This window comes from Eulemur rufifrons, chromosome 30 (assembly GCF_041146395.1).
Source record: "Eulemur rufifrons isolate Redbay chromosome 30, OSU_ERuf_1, whole genome shotgun sequence".
NCBI classification, from domain to species: domain Eukaryota; kingdom Metazoa; phylum Chordata; class Mammalia; order Primates; family Lemuridae; genus Eulemur; species Eulemur rufifrons.
In genome coordinates this window covers 106,581,679-106,601,674 of record NC_091012.1, presented here as the reverse complement: position 1 = coordinate 106,601,674, position 19,996 = coordinate 106,581,679, and the positions used below count along the sequence as shown (strand labels likewise).

The 19,996-nt window shown below is 39.1% G+C and overlaps 1 protein-coding gene across 1 annotated transcript in view; it reads right to left on the bottom strand.

The window, feature by feature from the left end:
- Positions 1–4,116: 4,116 nt before the first annotated feature.
- Positions 4,117–19,996, bottom strand: part of EFHC2 (EF-hand domain containing 2) — a 128,680-nt gene continuing 112,800 nt past the window's right edge. The window contains exons 14-15 of the mRNA XM_069464294.1: positions 15,899–16,004; positions 4,117–4,218 (exon numbers count right to left, since the gene is read on the bottom strand). Of these exons, the coding sequence (XP_069320395.1) occupies positions 4,117–4,218; positions 15,899–16,004 (208 nt within the window). The remainder of the gene's footprint in view (positions 4,219–15,898; positions 16,005–19,996) is intronic.

The window sequence follows — 19,996 nt, the reverse complement described above, 5'->3', positions numbered from 1 at the left end:
ACAGCTTTAACTAATGAGTATTTAGAAGTAAAGGCTCCTACTGATTCCAGCGAGTCATTAATTCTCTGCTTGCAGAGCCACTGTGGAGTTTTTCATCGGCCACATTTTTTAGCCTTTTTACCAGTTGCTTCTGAGCAGCCTTGCTGACCCCTGGGTTCCTGTGTGTGCCACACACCAGACACATAATGGGCTCAAAAGTCCCCTTGGAAGGAATTTTACTGGGGACCAGGAACAAATGCAAAGAAGATGCCCATTCTGGCCACTCTGTTGACAAAGGTGTCTCAGAATTTTTAGTTTTAAGAAGCTTAATTGACCTTGAAAGAAAATGTATCTTTAAACCAATATATAACCTGATAGAAGAAGGCGGGTGGAAGTGAGTTACAAAATTCTCTTAAACTAAGTGCACAGTCAGCGCTACCCTTTGTAATAATGGATGTTTGCTCCATTATCACTCCAGGTTTATTATTTGCTAAATAGCCTCATTGATCTTGCCTCAGTGGGCTTTCCATTTTTACACATTACATTCTGTTAGGAATTGAAAAGCATTATGTCTCTGAAGATGCTCGGTCAACTTGAAAAGATTCGTTTTTGAAAAGGTCTTAACCTGTCTTCAACTTGAAGCAATTCAGTCTTTGCCCAAAAAACATTACGGCAGAGATGCATTACTGCATTACTCAAGTATACCATCATTGGGAAGCTGTTTGTCCGAAAGGTCATTTACATACCAATTTTGAAGGGTATTCAAAAATTCAGGGATCTATACTCAAAACTAAAGAGAATATACATGTAGTTGGGAGCATGACAATTCATTATTCAATGGATTCTGCATTATTCAATATCATAAATATTTTGTGGAAAGCCCTACTATTTCATTAACATTCCAACTACTCTGAATTTAGAGCAAAGTAATAATGTGTGGAGGAAGGCAAGAGCAAAAGGAGAAATAAACGGAATAGGCTAGGAAGCAACCCCCTACTCAAATTAAGATAAATCCAAATTGTAAAGTCAAGAGTATTGTGTTTTGGTTTTTATAATTTGAGGAGATTTCATTTTATTCATCAATAACTCCCTGGTATTTGAAAGAATGAAGGGCAATTTAAATATCCTGAACTCATGACTGAGGTGTTCAGGAAGCCTGGACGCTCTACAACCCCAAATAATCAAACTTTAAATTCCCTAGCATTAAAAAAAACAACAACAAATACCAAGAATGGTGTATTCAACCAATTAAATCAAAGGTAATACATAAAATAGGCAAAATGTTTAAACTATTATAATGCTGGAAAGGTACAGTGCTCTGCACCCCCCCTCTATTGTCTGAAATTTTAACCATTGTAGTAAGCTTAGCTAAAGTTAACTAATACATAAAGATATACAACTATTATGTACCCATAATAATTAAAAATTGAAAGTTAAAAAAAATCAAATTAAATGAACCAATAGACTTATCCACATTACTTTTCAAAGAGTTAGGTAAAAAAGGGAATTAAAAGGCAAATAAGCACTGCAAATTAGTCATCTGCTGACAACATCGTACTTCACAACAGTGCCTCAACAAACTATTTAATGGGAACTTCAACAGCTTTTAATCAGTTTTGTATGAAAAGACATGATTTGATTTGGGCTTTCAAATGACTTTATCAATCATTCCCACAGTTCCAAGAATACTAAAAAATAATCAGTTCTTAGGACAAAAGGTTTGCCTATATTAACCTTCAACTCACCCAGACATCCAAAGGCAGCACTTGCTTTTCCATCAAAATGAGAAAATGTTAGTAGCTAAAAATACAAGTACAGGCAAAGGTTGTGAAGCTCTTATCAAAATTATTACCCTGGAACAATGACACTAGTTGGGATTTCTCTTTTTCAGAGGGAAGAGAAGAGGCAGAAATTGCGACCCACCTCTCCACCTCCCCCAAAGATTTTAGTCACAGGGTTTATTTGTGCTGAAACCCAGAGTTATCCAGTGCTTGAAACCTAAGCAGAATGCATCAGCATTTCAGGACCACCTGGGACCAAGGAGGGCTGGGAGATTTCCAGATGGATTGTAAGACAACTCATTGATATTTACATAACGAGAATAAATGTTTTTCCTAAGATAGCATTTCCCTTCAGTATCTTGAGACCACCAGCAAAAGAGGGAGGTACAGAAATTCTATTACATTAATAGTCTTTGTTTTTATGGCTTTGGCATTTATTAACTAGTGGGAGCTGTTTATTGGGTCATAAACTTTACTAATGGGGATATTATCTCTAAATTATAAATCTTCTTCAGTATATGGCTTAGTTATAAAAGAATAATTATTTAAAGTGTCTGTATGGCTGCAATGTATCATGTTTATCGGCATGATTCCTATAATGGCCATTTCATTGCTAATTGTGAGCTTGAACTAGAAACAACTAGGGCAGTAACACACATCTCTGCAACAGAATGAGCCATTGTCACCCCACAACCTCAGGAGAATTATCATTGGTTTGTTTCCTTTCTTTTTCTCCTCCCATTTCTCAAATGAACTACATTATGAACCTGTACAAGGGCTAAATTATCTACATATTTAAACTCTTGAAGGAAAGACAACTGACTGAAGAGTTGAATAGGTAAGTGATGAATGTGTCAGCTTGAAAAGTTCCAGGAAAAGTGTCATCCTTCTAAAAGCTTGCTCTCTGGGGAATGGAAAAATCTTAAAGTGACAAAATGGCTTGGCACTGTCAGTTGTCTTAAAAGAAAAAAAAAACCTGGGACAAAAATCAAGTAGTCAAAATTAGATTTTATGGGTAGATGGTTCTTGTATATAAATTGCATACACTAGTTTACTGGAAAGTCCTAGGGGGTCTAGTCTAACAATAGCACATGTGGAATTATCCTAGCTTTATATATAGAAATACTTTATTGATTAACTTCAATTTTTAAAAAATGAAAGAGCCATTGTTGTCGAGTAAATTGGTACATCTGAGTGCCAAGAAGCCAGCTCATTTCTAGGCAAGATGCTGCTGGAAATGTGGAGTGAAATAATAATGAGACCGAAGGGGCCCTGGAGACATCATCAGCTCCTCTTCCTCTCCTCAGAGTAGTCTCTGAAAGGTAAATGGTGCATCCCTTCTTGATAGGCTTCCATTGTCTCTGAGAATGCCTAACACTGAAGAATGGGGTAGACTGGGTTAGACTTCTTACAATGAATTCCCAGAGATCCATGGCTATGGGTTTTAATCAAATGGATACTACATGACAAGAGTGCTACTGAAGAAAAATAAAAATAGAACTAGAGAAATGTAGGGGAATGTAGTTTTAGAATATTTAAAGCTCTGGGGTGGGGTGCATGGTGTTTGTGTGTGTGTGTGTGTGTGTGTGTCTGTGTGTGTGTAAATGAACTAAAAAAAAAAACTCTCAAAATTTTCGGCATTCACATCCCTAAATATTTTAGACATAATACATTTTTGGTCATATTATAAATTTATACACATGAATATATTCCTAAGCTAACAAGTTGACTTTAGATAGAAAAAGGGCATTCAAAATATAAACATTGCATATATTTCAATTTCTGTCCCAAATTTTTACGTGTGTGTGTGTGTGTTGAGGAGGAGGTTCCTTTTCTTCCCATAGCTTTACTAACTTCAGAAAATAAACACGTTCACTCTAGAGAGGTTTAAGAATTATTTTGATGAGGTGGGTTGCTACAAAACTTAATTATATAAGTAGTAAACATGTGTCAAAAAGATTTCAAAAAAATGTTTAATAGGATCACAACTTACTGCTCTCATATAATTTGATTTTATACTGTCATGCGTAGCCATCAAAAGTCATTTTCTGTTCATATTGTAATGAATCAAATTATGTTGGATGGAAAATTATCATAAGATTCTTTGATATTAATAAATCACACATATAAAAATATTCAACATTTTTAATGGCATGTTTAATAGTGCTGGTACATCAGCAATATAATATGATGTTCTGAAAAACTAACGAGACAAAAGAAAATTAATTGTGGTTTATGGATTTTCATTCAATATGAACCTTGTTTCTTTTTTGTTTGTAATGAAATTATATCTACTAAAATAAACTTGGCAAATTAGAGCAGTAAATCAAAGGGAATTGACCAAAAACCAGCATGGTTAGTCCTCCTCTAAGCCAAGCATGTCCTTCAAAAGAGCTATGTAGTTAATGTATTTCACAGGAACAGGTGATGGCATCCCAAGCCAAATCTCTTCACATCTCTAGAAAAAGAAAAAAGAAAAATAAAGATGAATATAATTAGAATCACATTTCAAATTGCAGTTTTGAAAATTCAACAACAAATTTTTCCTTGTCTTTATATAAGCTTTTGGTAAACAGTTTATTTTTAAAATGGAAATTTTACTGTCCACTTCAGGATCATAAGGACTTTGTGAAAGATTGGATTCTTGTTCTTGATTCTTCACTCCCTCCTGTATTAAAATTACATGCCCACACTCTTTTTCATAGGACTTTGTAGAACCTCTCACAAAGTAAGGAGTATGTTTTCCTGTCCTTTTGATATGAGCTTGACCCCATGACTGGCTTTGGCCTATGTACTGTTAGCAGATGTATTATGAACAGAGGCTCTAATATGCTGGTGTCATTTGGCGTGGCCTTGTGTGCCTCTGTCTTCTGGGCCTCTGTCATCACCATGAGAAGAACACGGCCCATGATGCTGCTGGTCCTAGAATGACCAAGGTAGAACAGACCAGGCCCAACTTGCAGCATGGAGCCAAGCCCAGCTGAATCCAGGCAAGCTCAACTACCTACAGGCTCGTAGACAAGAAAAATAAATGCGTTTTGTTGTGAACCACTGAAATTTTAAGAGTTGTTTGTTACACAGCATTATTGTAGCTCTTCCTATACTCATTAAGAACTCAATTTTTAAAATCCAAACTGGTAGCTATATTGCTAGCTTGGTTACTGTTTTTTAGATAAACAATGAAAAGAGCACTGGATCACTCACAGTATGCTCTTCAGAATAAGCCATTTTATATATGTGTGTGTGTGAGTGTATACATATATATACATACACTTTATATATTTAATATGTATAATACATATATATGTGTGTATATATGCACACACCAACTTTTTGTATATGCTACAATGGTCAATTAATATTAATATCAACAAGGGGGAAATTCCCTAACTGTGGTTGTTTATAATTCTATTGTCAAGGTTAACTGTTTTATTTAAGAGGTTCTATATCTTTACTAGTGTTACATAGAATCCAACTGATAATTATCATAGAATCAGAAGAGAACCAAGTACCAGCATCTCTAATGAAGGCATTTAAGTAATGATTTATGATCATGACGAGTTGGTTGCAGATTTTTGCAGGGTTATAGGAATCCTGTAATTACCTAGTAGCAGTAGTAGTAAATGTATTGGATATTTACCATATGACAGGCACTCTTTTAAGTGTTTTATCTGTACTAAGTTATTTTAGTCACCACAGAAAACCCTTAAGAGGTAGATGTTATGATGATAACCTATTTACAGAAAAGGAAACTGAGGCATAGAAGGGTTAAGTAGATTGTCTAAATCAAACCACCAGTCAGTGATGGAGCCTCAACTGTCACCCCGGCAGTGGGGCACCAGAGCTATGCTTATCTGCTGGGCCGAGCAGTGGAGTAAGCCTATCCTGGGGCAGCTGGCCCTCATCCTACAATTGCTCCCATCATTTTCAACATGAAAAGTTAAATAGAAGATAATGCAGTTCTTGAAGTGACACTACTCTTCTTTCTTAAGAATGCCACCTGTAAGAGGTTGAGCCCAAACAACCAACCAGCACTGTGAAGAAGGAAATGACCATTCAGACAAATGATGGCTCAACCAATTCCTAAGGGGTGTTCTGAGCAACTCATACCACATAGATCTTAGCAAAATATCCTTCCTGACATCAAAAAGTAGTAAACCATTATATACATATTAAAGAATATGTTTATAATCAATGGAGGCTGAGATCAATAATCATTCAACTCCACTACTCAACATGTTCTCAAAAATTTCATTACAAAGCTTCCAGCAATTTTTGCTCTTAAGTGGTATTTACAAATTCAATCTTGATATAGAAGAATAATACAAATATATGCACAAGAAATCACTATTTCCTGATAGGTTTTTAAAAGAAAAGTTTTCAATACAGAAATAATAAAATGTATTATATAATTGATATGACTATGATGGAATTATTCAGGGAATGCATTCTCTCGTGAAACAGATCAGTACCAGAAGATCCTGCCTCATAGCTTATTAGGCAGCAAAGGTGGTTTTGTTTTTGTTTTTGTTTGTTTTGTTTTTTGAGCAAGGAATGGTGATTTAAATGCTAGTAATAAAAAAGAAAAAATAGAACTTATACTGGAATAATAACAACTCAAGAATTTAGAGATGAAAATCCAATTTATTAGCAATAAGCCAGACTTGGGCAAAATGAAACTCAAGTTTCACTTCATGAGATTTGAAATTAAGGATAATTTAAGATGAAAAGATAACAGTAGTCCATTTCTTTAAATTCTGACCACTTTAAACCCCACGGCTCCCACAAAGCTTTCCTGATGACTCCAACCCCACCGTGCTCTTTCTCTAGAATCAATACCACTTCCCTTGATTATTTTTCCTTTTGTCACTGTTCCCTAGGTTCCAGGCGGTAGTGACTTTTTCTGTCCAAATACTTCATAAATGCCACAGGCACATTTGTAGTGTTCAAGGAATTCAGGATGCATCTATTGCCAACCACTAATTTTAGGGAGATTTTCGCACATACTGGGTTAAAATGGACTAATGAATCAAATTTGGAATCCAAGGGAGGGTAAGAAGCCGGGGAGGCTCAGGGGATGGGGTGAGGGAGGTGTCAATAAAGCAGAGGGAAAGGCACCGTCTTCATTTTGCCTATAATTGGATCTACCTAAGGGAATCACATGGTCAGCCCCTTCATAAAATGAAAAGTTTTTGGTGACATAAGAAATCCCTAAAACACCACTGCATAATTGTATTTTCTAATAAATCTGCAAGTGTTCCAGACATTACAGAATCTTTATGAAAATCTGGGCAGTGAGTTAAAATGTTCTGTCTTCACTGACCTTCTATTCATCCTACACTACAGAATGCAAAGAAAACTCCAGATCATATGCTTTTCCCAGCAGTGCATGTGAGTTTGAAGTGGGAGTAAATGTGTGGTGCTTTTACAACAGGAGAGCTCATCCACAGAAGTCGATTCCTCCCGTTCCAGAAGAGGACGAGTCTATGTATGGCTCCGTAAAACAGGCCCCTAGCAATGAATATTTGGAACTGTCTCTGTGTAGCAGGCTCTACCAGCACCCCTTCCTATGCCCTCAACCTTTCCACTTTGGCACACACCAGCCTGCCTTCCAACTGCCAGCACCTGTGTTCTTTTGCCCTTGGGCTTCTCTTTGGCCTCTGAGGCCTGCTTTGGCTGCCTCTGTGCCAAGCCACAAGTGCCAAGGAATTACTTTCTTTCCTCTACTCCAAGAGCAGCATCAAACAATGACTGATAGAAATTGATGAATAAATACTGCAGCTCCTTTGCACTTTGGGTGGGATAATTCTGAGGTGCTATCCTCACACTCTGGATCCCAGCATTTCCCAGCTGCTAAGCTCCAATCATCCACTTTTGGAACTGTTTTGGTAATATGCCCTTTAGTAGCTCCTTCCCTTCCCTTTCTTGCTCCCCTAGTTCCTTTCAGTGCCCTCCAAAAAACTATTTACACTTAAACCCTTGCCTCCAAGTCTGCTTCCAGAGGAAGTTAGACATAGACACTATACAATTTTGCATTTATCAAAATTAATAACATGTCTAAGAAAGCCACAGCACAGCTTGGAGCAAAGCAACTTCCTGGCAAACTGTGGATGGATCTGGAGTCTCTAACGTGACTTCCAGATAACTCAAGAGACAGTGCCCAAATCTCAGAACAAAAATTGATATAATCTGGAGCATAAACAATACATGGCACACAAAGTTTTCTAGAAGGAGGAAGAACTATAAAATGCGGAGTGAAATTCAATGATACAAAATCATGATTCTAAAGTGCCTGGGAATCATTGTCTCCAAGAGGGCCCTACGACATCTTTCAAGCTGGCTGTCGCTAGAGCCACTTAAGATGTCAAACAAGTTGGCAATAAATTACTTGTTCATCAATGGTGAAAAAAATGTAGCTGCCGATCTGTAAAATCACACACCCTTGAAATGGGAAGCAAAGACGGCACTGGATGAAAACCCAGTAAACAGCAGCTGCCCAGTGAGAATAGCAAAGCTGTGTGTGAGCTAATGGGCCCTAGATTTATTTGCTTTGACATTTTTAAAAGGAAATTTAATTGGATTATGTCTCCTTCTAGTTTAAAATTTTCTACTGTCATACTGGCCACCAGATGCATGAGGGGAAAAGATCGGGAGCCAATTAAATTCCATGCCTCACTGAAACAAGGTTATTTTTATTCTTCCCAAATGCAAGGCAGATAGAGTCATGTTAGTGATTTCACCATGTTATTCCCCTCCACTTGCTTGGAAAAGGATGTTTCTATGGGAAATATCTGTGAATTTGTAGAAAAGGCCAATAGTGTGTACAGTATCAAAATTGTGGTTTCCTTAGATTTTCTTCCTTCTAAATAAGGTTGACATGACCTTAGAAATAATCAAATTAGTTTGACAAAAATCATAAACATAATTAAATTTAAGCCAATCAAGTTGAGATAAATTTGGGAAGAGGATTGTGCAAATACTTCTTGAAATAATCAAAAGCATTCTGATAACATAAGGAAAAGCTCATATATAAAGTCAGGAGATTTGCTTATATTTCTGTCCATTTCTGTCTTTACAGCAATGCCAATATTTCACAATTGCTTCCCCTTGCCCTAGACAAAGCTTAAATAGAGTTGTCATCTGTGTGTGAGTTGTAGCTAAAAGACAGGTGTGGCTTCTAAACAGAAAACCTTTCCTTGGAACTGCATTCCAGAGCAAGCAGTTTTCAAGGAGACATGGATTTTTTTGAGCTTGAGTGATAGGCTTATGTGTACAATTCAAGTAGATGCCATCCAATGCATTAGATCAAAGTGGATTCCGGAAGTATCATTTCCTACCAGGTTATTGCTCTGTTAGTTAATTGGCATGTGTTTATCAGTTTTTTAAATCTAATAAGAATGCTTAATAACCTTTTCTTTCAACTATATTCAACCACAAATATTAGAAATAACTTTGGTTATTTAAAAAATTAGCACTAGCCCCTGACTACATAATCCTTACCTTTAGGAATGCCTCTGAGTCTCAGCTTCTTATCTATAAATTGGGAATGATACTTATTCTTGCAAGGTTGTTGGGACAATAAAATGTCATAGGGCATTCCATGCTCTAAATACTAAAAGGAGATCCTCAACAAGCGGGGTGTCCAAAGATGTATCTGAAGGTGTACCCAACTTCCCCCTACTTCCCACTGCCAAGGCCCTATATCATCCTGTTGTGTGAGAGAGAGAGCTTTAGAGCTGACTGCTAATGCTTCTGCAGTTACAATGCTCATAAAATGAAGCCACATCCAATTTTTCTCAAAAACGTCAAAAGATAAGACGCCAGTCACACAGTGCAAGTTATAAAGTTTATATGAGAACCGATTTAGTGTTATTTTTTAAAATGTGACTTCTGAGATTAACCAGACAGGCTCCAAACAGTGGGACCTATTCTGCCAGTTTTACAGCTACCATCTGTGAGCAAGCACAATAGAATGGAAATGGGGTCTACGGGCCGTGACAGCACCAGGGCAACATGCTGAGACCATAGATAGTCACATCATGGAGTGAGAGTTAAATTACAGCCCCATGCCTTGCCATAGGCTTCTGAGGGGCCATGCAGAGAGACGACCAAGCGAGCCTCCTGAGAATATAGGCTACAGGCCATAGCCAACAGTCATGATGGGTGACAGTCAGCTTTCATCCGTCCATGTAGGAAAAACTCTCACCAAAGGGCAGCAGGACTAAACAAAGCTAGACTAGCTATGTGATAGTCCTCTTTAAGTTTTCCTTGTTTGTTGTTGGACCCTACTCCTATTAGCTGAAGGCCACCTCACTATCACACATAGGGGAGCCATATCTGAATCTGGGGCACTGGTCCTGACATCCAGCAAACCAAGTCCCAGGGGCTGTTAGTCTGGACCTGGCTTTATACCCTGACTGTGGGGTTTGGCCGCCTAAGCTCAAGGCTTTATTCCAGTAACAGACTGTGCTGTGTCAGGCTCTATTTGCCCCTCAAGATCTATTTTTTGCCCTTTTCATCCTGCTTCCTGCTCTGGGAGGCCGACCTCTGTGGATCGCATCACTCCCCAAGCTCCCTTGCTCACTGGCTTCTGGGTGGGTTCAGCCAATGAGAAACAGCATCAGGAGATGGGAAAACAGGAGGAAGGAGAGATCAGAGCATGGATTTCACTCCTCCTCACCCTGCTTCCTCCCTGCCAGGCCATGGTGTCGGAGTGGCTATAGGGGCTACACTCCTCTACCTGCTGCTCCTCTGCTGGGCTCCAATAACACCGGCCCCTCCCTGTTCCTCCAGGCCTAGGGATGGTCAAAGGGTTTCCACTCTTACTAGTCTCTGAGTGCTCCACTCCTCTGCTTGGTTCCCATAACCCCACCCACTCCTCTGTCAATAGTCCCTTCACCAAATCCATCTCCAGGACCCCTTTGAGCATGCTGTGTATTTCCTACTGTAACTTCACTGGCGTGGGGACTCAGCCTGCTCTGTCCCCTTGGCAGGGCTGAAAGCTTGGTTTGAGCCTGCTAACTGGCTCCCTCTGATTGCTGAATGGCGCTACCTTCTAGATTCCCCATCACTGTGCTCCCTATTTTTGAGGGAGGGCTGGCTGGAACTCTCTGATGTCTCGTATTTCCAAGGCTTGAATACTGGACCACCTCCCACCCCCTCAGCCTCTGGCTGGCTGAAGCCCGTGGTCCTGTTCCTGGTCTTTGGCCTGGGGGTTGGGGACTGCAGTTCTAGAGAGCTATCCATGGCATCTCTGGAACTTCAGCCAGAGCCAGCCTGCCCAGCTCATATACTGGAGGAAGTATGCAGCTTCCCAACCCAGGCCTCCACCTGGGCCATGCCTCCACACGAAAGCTCAGCCTGCCATTCTTTGATCTCAAAAGACCTTTAATCTCATCACTTCATACTCAGGTCTGGGGCACTTTCACAACTTGGTGTATCTATTCATCCCTGAAGTCCCACATGTGACTTTGGCTATGGTAGACTCCCCAAATGTTGGCAATCCCCAAAGCTATAAGTGAGAGGTTTTCTCTGCCCAACTGGGCCCCAGGGACCTACACATCTGGTCTGACTCCACCATGGCCTCTTCTGGCACAACCACTCTCCTATCAGGTCCCTGCCACGGGTAGACGATCACACAATAACCAGGGAACACAGTGGGGAGGAGGCTGTGCCACACTGCCAGGCTCCTAGTTGATACTAAGAACAGTCAACAGGAGCTTCAGGAGTGGTTAGTTGCCGAGCTGTGACACACCATCCAGAATCCCCTTGGGGAGGAACTTGGTGGCTCAGCTGCTGACATTTTGTGGATTGCCTCGGCTATGGGGACATCTTGGCTGCAAAGGGCCACGCTGCCCAAAGTCAAATCTCTTTTTGAACCAACTCATAGGGATAAAACCAGGTCATTTTGGCCCAAATCAGGACAACTCTGAAAGGCCAAATCCTAGCTCCAGAAATCCCCATGGTTTAGCCAAGGCTACCTTTGGGCCTGTATCACAGTTCAATTTTCCCCTCTGCCCACTCTTGTTTCCTTCCCCCACCTTCCATGGGAGTTGATCCTAAGGACATTCTGAAATAAACATCCTGATGTTAGACTCCATCTGCTTCCTGGAGAACCCAACCTGTGACAAGCTCTGACCTAGCAGTGTGTCAGGGCATTATTAGATATCAACATTTAAGTACACTTACACAGATCAGTAGATACTCTACTAATTCTACTGTATGAACTATGCAACATTGTGCTCCACCCATTTACACTAAATATTTTTACATGAGATTATAGACTCACTGGTAACATTCCCAAGCTATTTTATATCCTCTTTATGAAACAATGACAAGTTTAGCAGTATCAAAGTGCTGCGGACTCTTTGGAACCTGGTTAAATACTTATTATTGGTTAAATTGATCAGGTACCATTTTATACCTATTTTATTTTCTTTTTAATTGGCTGAAAATGTCTCCTGCAGACTGAAACATTTCTAGGCTTGGTCAGCAGAATGGATGAGACCCTGAGTAAAGTTTCCGCCATCAATGAATAAGAATTGGAAGAACCTACTGCTAAAGCACAGGCTATTTCTGATGTGACAGTCTTGGTCTATAACTGTTCTCTTACCATTAAGGATAGAATCACCTATCTTAGCCTTAGAAGGGACTTCTCGGGCCCAGCCCACTGACTTGAGGAAGATAAGGCATCTCCATTTTACAAACAGTAACTGCAGCTAACATTTAAGCCCTTACTGTAGGCCAGGTATTGTGACAAGTGCCTCACATATATTGACTCACTTAATCCTCACAACAACCCTAATGAAAAAACTATTCTTACCTTTACTTTTGAGACACGGGAAACCTGAAAGGCTGAGTAACTTGTAAAAAGTCACCCAGTTAGTTGATCAGAGAGCTAAGGATTTGAATTCAGGTCCCTGCGATGGCAGACCTTCTTATTTTACACTGCCTCTCTGAAGCACCTGAAGTCTAGGGCTCAGTACCTGTCCCAGTTGACAGAGTTAGTAAGTGTAAGTGATGAAATGGGGGTGGGGTGACTAAAGAATCTTTGTCCTTCCCATGCTGTGACTCCCCTTCCACTGTGCATGGTGATCCTTTTGTGGGTCATGAAATCAATTTAATGGGTCATGAACAACCCTCAAAAGAAAGAGGTGAGGGAAGGGAGAGAGAAAAGAAAGGAAGAGAGAAAGGAAAAAAGAAAATAGATCATACTGCACCACATGTAGTCAGAATAATATTTCATGAAACTTTTGTTCCATTATATATTGTGCATACTGGGTTGTTATAAAAATGTCTTTCTTACTGTGGGTTGTAGTACAAAAAGGTGATTAAATTTCATTCAAACTCAATAGTCATTAGGAAAGTAAAAACTAAAGTAATAAGACGCTACATGTTTTTCAGAGGCAAAAAAATATAAAAACAACCTGAATGCCTATCAATAGAGAAACAGATCAATAAATTACTGTATATCCACTCTATAGCTATTAAAGAATGGCTTAGGTCTATACATATTAAACTAGAGGAATTTTCCACGATTAAGTAAAAAAAAAAAAAGCACACTGCAGATAAATGCATATGGTATGATCATGTTTTTGTATAATAACATCGAGGTAGTGGATTGGGTGGAATGGAAGAAGAAACAGAATTAGAAAGTAAGGAAAAGAACAAAGGCTGTTGCTAAGTAGCAGCACCAAGTATGTACTGTATATCATTCAGGGTCCCATAGGAAATAGAGGACATATGCAAACTATTTGAGAAGAGTTTAATAAAGTGACTAATTGCAGATTTGTGGGAAATGTTTAGAAAAATCAGTGGGGACTCTCCAGTCCCCAAGGATTGTAAAAGCAGGGAGCCATTACCACCACCTAGGTCTGAAAGGGCATATGAGGGTGGGCACCAGAGCCTGGAGTGGACAGTTATATGGAGAGAGCCCCCAGACAGGTACTGTAGACCTTGGGACCCTGGTTGAAGGAGGCAGTCAATCTATCATGATCGGCAGATACGGAGACAATTTCTCTCTCCTCCCGCCTTCTACTCTCCTGCTGGTGTATCCCTTTGGCCAACCCAACTGGAGGCCAGAGGAAGAAGGGACCCATTTATGTGGCCCGTAAAGGTCAGCTGCCCAGGACTGACCTGGGCAGGGTCAGAGCAGGGTAGAAGGCACTGGAAAGCAGTCCTAATGGGACACATGGATGACAGCCAACACAGACTGCTAAAACATTAAACAAAAAGGTAGAATATAAACCCCATCTACCATTTTTCTTTTTTTATATGTAAAAATAAAATATTTATGTGGATAATAATTAAAAGATTACCAGGGAAAATGACGGTATTGATTTGTTTTGCGATGGTATCTTGGATTTGAGTTAATTCAGTCCAGTATCTTCAATAATAATTATATTACAAAGATGTTTTTCTTTTTTATTCTTTGCAGTAAAACAGACCTGAGTTAAAATTTCTACTCTACCATATACTTGCTGTTTCTCTAATTTCCTTATCTCTAAATTGGGAATAATAAAAGTACCTATTGTTGCTATGAGGATTAAATGAGCTAAGAGGTTTTGAGATCTTAGTACGATGATTGGCACACAGTACATGCTTTAAGTGTTTGCTATTATTATGGGGATAATGGGATGTAAAGAGCCTCCCAGCGAGTCTGCCTGTCTCCATCCCCGCTCCAGGCCACCCACCCTCCAGCCAGAGCAAAGTTCCCTTCCTTCAAATTTGTCAGTGGTCTCCAGACCTTCCAGGACAATATTCAAACCTCTCACCCTTGCAGGTACCTCTAGCCTCATCCTTCTTGACTCCTCCTGTGGGCCTTCACTCCAGCCACAACAGTTCCTCCTAATTCTGTACAAGTGCCAAGCTGTCCCATGTCCCAGGGAGCTCTGTTAGGAATGCCTTTTCCATATAACATGTCACTTTCCTACTTTGCTAACTCTCACTACTCATTGAAATTTCAAGTGTCATCTCCCCTGAGAATACTTCCTGTTCCCCCAGTCTGATTTAGAAGCAGCTTCCTCCTCATCCCACAGCATCCTAAGCAGGTTGTATCATGCCACACTCCAAATCGTGAGCGATTCCCCTGTCAGCAGTGGGCCCCTCACAGGTCGCAATGATGACCTTTGTCTCTGTACTCCAGCTCAGAGCAGAGAATCCATTGAGGGTGGATACTTAATCCTGATTTGTCTGAAGATTAAATTTATAAATGAATGAGGTAAGTAACTTAACTGATCCAAAGTCATTCAGCTAAGTAAGTGGCAGAGCCAGAATTCAACCCCAGCTCTGTTTAACTCCAAACGCCACCACTGTTCCCCAACCATCTGGAAGTTCCCTGGCTGTCCTTGACACTCCCAGAGTAGCTGCATGCCTGAGGGAACTCCCAAGGGCACTGGACCAGCTCGGGCCAGAATGAGCTGGTCAGCAGAGACCCCGAGGAATAAATACCTCCTTTCTGGGAGTATCAACCACATGACATTTGCTTTATCAAGGGACTTTCCCAAGAAAATCAATTTCTGGAGCATGTTAAAATACAAACAAACCACCACCCACCCACCCACTCCTTACAGACAGTTGGTCCAAAGAGATCTTAGAGAATTCAGACAATTCCACAATGTTGAGAGCACCATCTGATCACATGAACTTTGTTTTCCCTAACCAAGCATTTTTCTACAGAATTTTTATTTTAAATTTGGCTCCACTGTGAAATGTGCATCCCCATACTCTATTGTTTCACCCTCATCAAACCTGTGTACACAGCCATAGATACTCTGGGGATTCTTGACATAAGACCATTTGAGATTTGCTCTTGTGGCTTATGATGATGTTACCAGAATCCCTTGATAACAGTGTTTATATCTATTTATAACTGTAACCTATTATCCTATTTTCCATATAATTGAATGCGACTGAGGTTAAAAAAAAATTCATAAGAAAAGTCATGCTCTTACAGAGCAGATGTTTGCTCAGCATGGTAAGTGAATTAGCCTTTAACACAAATACCCAGAAACACATAAGCACTCTTTCCAAAAGCACCGATGTTAATACTTTACATTGAAAAATAATTTAAAGATAAAGGATGTTAAAAATTCAAGGGACATAGCCATAGTTGCTTTTAAAATAGGTGTTAATTTTACCTCTTTAAGGTATGGTGGTGCTTCCAATTCAGGCATCGGATTTGCTCTCCAGTTCAGGGTAGAGAAAAATGACTCATAATTTATTTGTCCTTCACTGTCTTCAAATCTGAAAACATAATTATAATATATGATTTGGCTCACTGCAGAATTCAGGACCAAAATGTCAGCTTAAATTTTACCATGGCAACATTATATCATGTATGCTTCAATTTCTTATTAGTTTATTACATGTTTCTGATCCACCAGAATGTAAATTCTTTGAAAGCAGGGATCTCACCTACCTAATTCACCAAAGTATCCCCAGCACCTAGATCAGCGCTGGTACTTGGTAGGTGTTCAATAAATATTTGTTGTAGTTATCACAGAAATAAATTTGCTTATTCAGTAATTAAGACCATCATTATATTTTGTTAAGAATATTTAAAGGTCCTTTTAGTTTAATGGTTGATTTTATATGTCAGTAAAATAAAATGTCCTTATATTTCTTAAATTGCATGGCTTTTAAATCATTAAGGCAAGCCCAGATTCATTTTGTCAACTAGTATATTTTTAGGAAAAATAAAAGGTATCTTTATCATGTATTATGTAGCCATGAAAAGAGGTTATTTAGATCCACATTTGCTGTCACAGAAATATGTTCTTGATATATTTTTGAGTGGAAAGGAGGGTATAAAATAGTATGTAGAGTTATAATCTCACTTTAGGTTTATATTTATATAAAAAGGCATAGGAAAAAGTCTGGTAACAATAGACTTATGTATTAAGAAGGGCTATCTCTGGGAGAAGAGATCATGATTTTTGCTTTTTCTTTAGACTTTGCTGTATCATCTGAATTGTTTTAAATTTAAAATCAGAAAAAATAAGCCCATTTTTATTTTGAAAAGAAAATTAACAAATGATTATCCTGCACCATAAAAATATAGGTCAAAAATAATGAATCTCTTTGACTACTACTTCCTAATTATGGACATTGGCTCAAATTCATCCTTAACCATAATAGAGTTTTGGCCATTAAGATACAATAATTTCAATGCAATTGTTAAAATGACTTAAACACAAAATACCTCTTAGTGTAATACTGCAGTGCTATCTATCCTAAATTTGACCACACTCTGCCAATTTTTAAGGCTAATTATGTAACACCATTTTTTTTTTTTGCAGGAAACGACAAAAGTGGTCACTAAGGCATTGTTCCAAGCACCCTGCTCCAGGGTCCTGCCTTTAAAACATACTCATCATCAGTCAAAAGATTTTTTTCTTTTCTTCTCAAAGTATTAAGAAAATAATAGCTCATATTTATAAACTAATAAAAATTAACAGCAATAAATTAAATGTTACAAGTTGAAGTCACATAGACTCATTGATCTAAACAAAGTGGAATAAACAGAGTGACCAGAAGAAGGGAAAGGGAATTTTGTAATTCTTTTGTGTACATTTTCTTTGGCCAAGGATTCTGGGATACAACTCCAATATGCTGCCCCCTACCATTGTTTACCCTTTGAATAGCAGCTGACTCATCATTTTAACTCCTTTAAAGGACATGCTCTGTTTATGGAAATATTTGTAGTCAAAATGCAGGACCCTTATTTCTTTTATTTGTGTATGTTTTGGAGGAAGAACTAAAACTCAACTTAAAAATGTTAAGAAACTTTCCTTTAGCATGGAATCTTGAAGAAAGCATTTCTGAGGCAAGGCATTTTTACCTTCTGGTCCCTCTGTTTGGGAAGTCTCAATTCAAATGGTACTTTCTTAGAAATGTCTTTCTAAAGTTCCTCTTATCTGAGTCCCTATACCTGAATAGATCATGGCACTGGAACTTACAGGAAAATTTCTGGAAGTCACCCCCAAGAAGTCCAACTACTAGATTTTGTTACCACTAACTCTGATATTTACCTGTTACCTCCTAACAACCCAGCCTTCTCCCCTGCTCAACTCATGATATGTCAGACTCAAAACATCTAACCATTTACCCATTGAGAAGAATATTTCAAAATCAAATGATATTTGGGAAGGATCAAAAGCTGTAAATGAAAGTGTATACAACTCACAAATGATGTATGAAAAATTTTTGAGAAAAATGTTTGAAAGATTTCATCTTCCCCAAATCCCAGAGCCAGGACTAAAGGAAGAGTTGAGCTAATGTGGTAAAACAATCTCAAGTTTTTCTTTTCGATTCTGTCTGAGAGGATCTCAATGCATGTGGAATCCCCCCAAGGAGCACAAGGGAGAAAAGAACAAAGAATCTTTCAATTGTAAGTGATAAAACTAGTTAATGCTTCTTGGAAGAATTCTTTGCTCTTGGGAAGTGGAGAATTGCAGTAAATCATAATGAATTGATTGTAAATATATTTCTCTCCATTTTCCCCCAAATCCCACCAAAATGACTATAAAGGAATAAAAATATGTCATAACCCACAATGAGAAAGGTAACTGGAAAAAAGACAACAGTGGAAAAGAGACTTCAAAATTTTTTGCAAGATGAAAAGCAGACCAAGGATTGGTAACAGACTTGGCAGAGCTGAGGAAAGGAAGCTAAGCCCTAAATGTCCATGTTGCGGGGAAGGGGGTAGAGGAACACTTAGAAACCAGTCAATGTGGCCCACAAAACTCCTAGGAGACTCAGCACACCTTTCACCTCTCACAAAAATCAACCCACAGTGGATAACAGACTTAAACCTAAAGCGTGAAACTGTAAGAATTCTAGAGAAAAACGTTGGAAATACTCTTCTAGACATTGGCCAAGGCAAAGAATTTATGAAGAAGACCCCAAAGGCAATCACAGGGACAACAAAAATAAATAAATGGGACCTGATCAAATTAAAAAGCTGCTGCACAGCCAAAGAAACTATCACGAGAATCAAAGAGATGACCTACAGAATGGGAGAAAATATTCACATGCTACACATCCGATAAAGGGCTGATAACTAGAATCTATTTAGAACTCAGGAAAATCAGCAAGAAAAAAATCAAACAACCCTGTCAAAAAGTGGGCAAAGGACATGAGCAGAAACTTTTCAAAAGAAGACAGAATAATGGCCAACAAACATATGAAAAAATGCTCAACATCTCTAATCATCAGGGGAATGCAAATCAAAACCACAATGAGATATCACTTAACTCCAGTGAGAAGAATGACCTTTATTAAAAAGTCCCAAAACAATAAGTGTTGGTATGGATGTGGAGAGACAGGAACACTCATACACTGCTGGTGGGACTGCAAACTAGTGCAACCCCTGTGGAAAGCAATATGAAGATACCTTAAACAGATACAAGTAGACCTACCATTTGATCCAGCAATCCCATTACTGGACATCTACCCAAAAGAACAAAAGACATTCTATAAAAAAGACATCTGCACTCGAATGTTTATAAGCAGCACAACTCACAATTGCAAAGATGTGGAAACAACCCAAGTGCCCATCAATACATGAGTGGATTAATAAAATGTGGTATATGTATACCATGGAGTACTACTCAGCTATAAGAAACAATGGTGATATAGCACCTCTTGTATTTTCCTGGATAGAGCTGGAACCCATTCTACTAAGTGAAGTATCCCAAGAATGGAAAAACAAGCACCACATGTACTCACCATCTAATTGGTTTCACTGATCATCACCTAAGAGCACATTTAGGAATAACATTGATCAGGTGTCAGGCAGATGGGGGGGAGGGGATGGGTATATACATACATAATGAGTGCGATGTGCACTGTCTAGGGGATGGACACGCTTGAAGTTCTGACTTGGGGGGGGAGGGGGCAAGGGCAATATATGTAACCTTAACATTTGTATCCCCATAATATGCTGGGGAAAAAAAAACTCCTAGGAGACTCAGTGATTGCAGACTCCACGTGCCAATAAAGGCAGGGATAAGCTGTGGCACTGAAAACAAGAATTTTTTGAAAGCCTGAATAAAGCAAGAGCAGCTGAACCCCCAAATATCTCCCTCTACATTGCACTCCTCCTTGTCGGGAGTAGAGGCTTGTTTTCCAGAGAAATTCAACTAAAAAAGCTCCAGTCTTGGGGAGAGGAAGCATAATGGAGTGCAGAAGAGAGCATTCCATCCTGAATTTGAGGGCTCTCAGGCTCCTTCTTT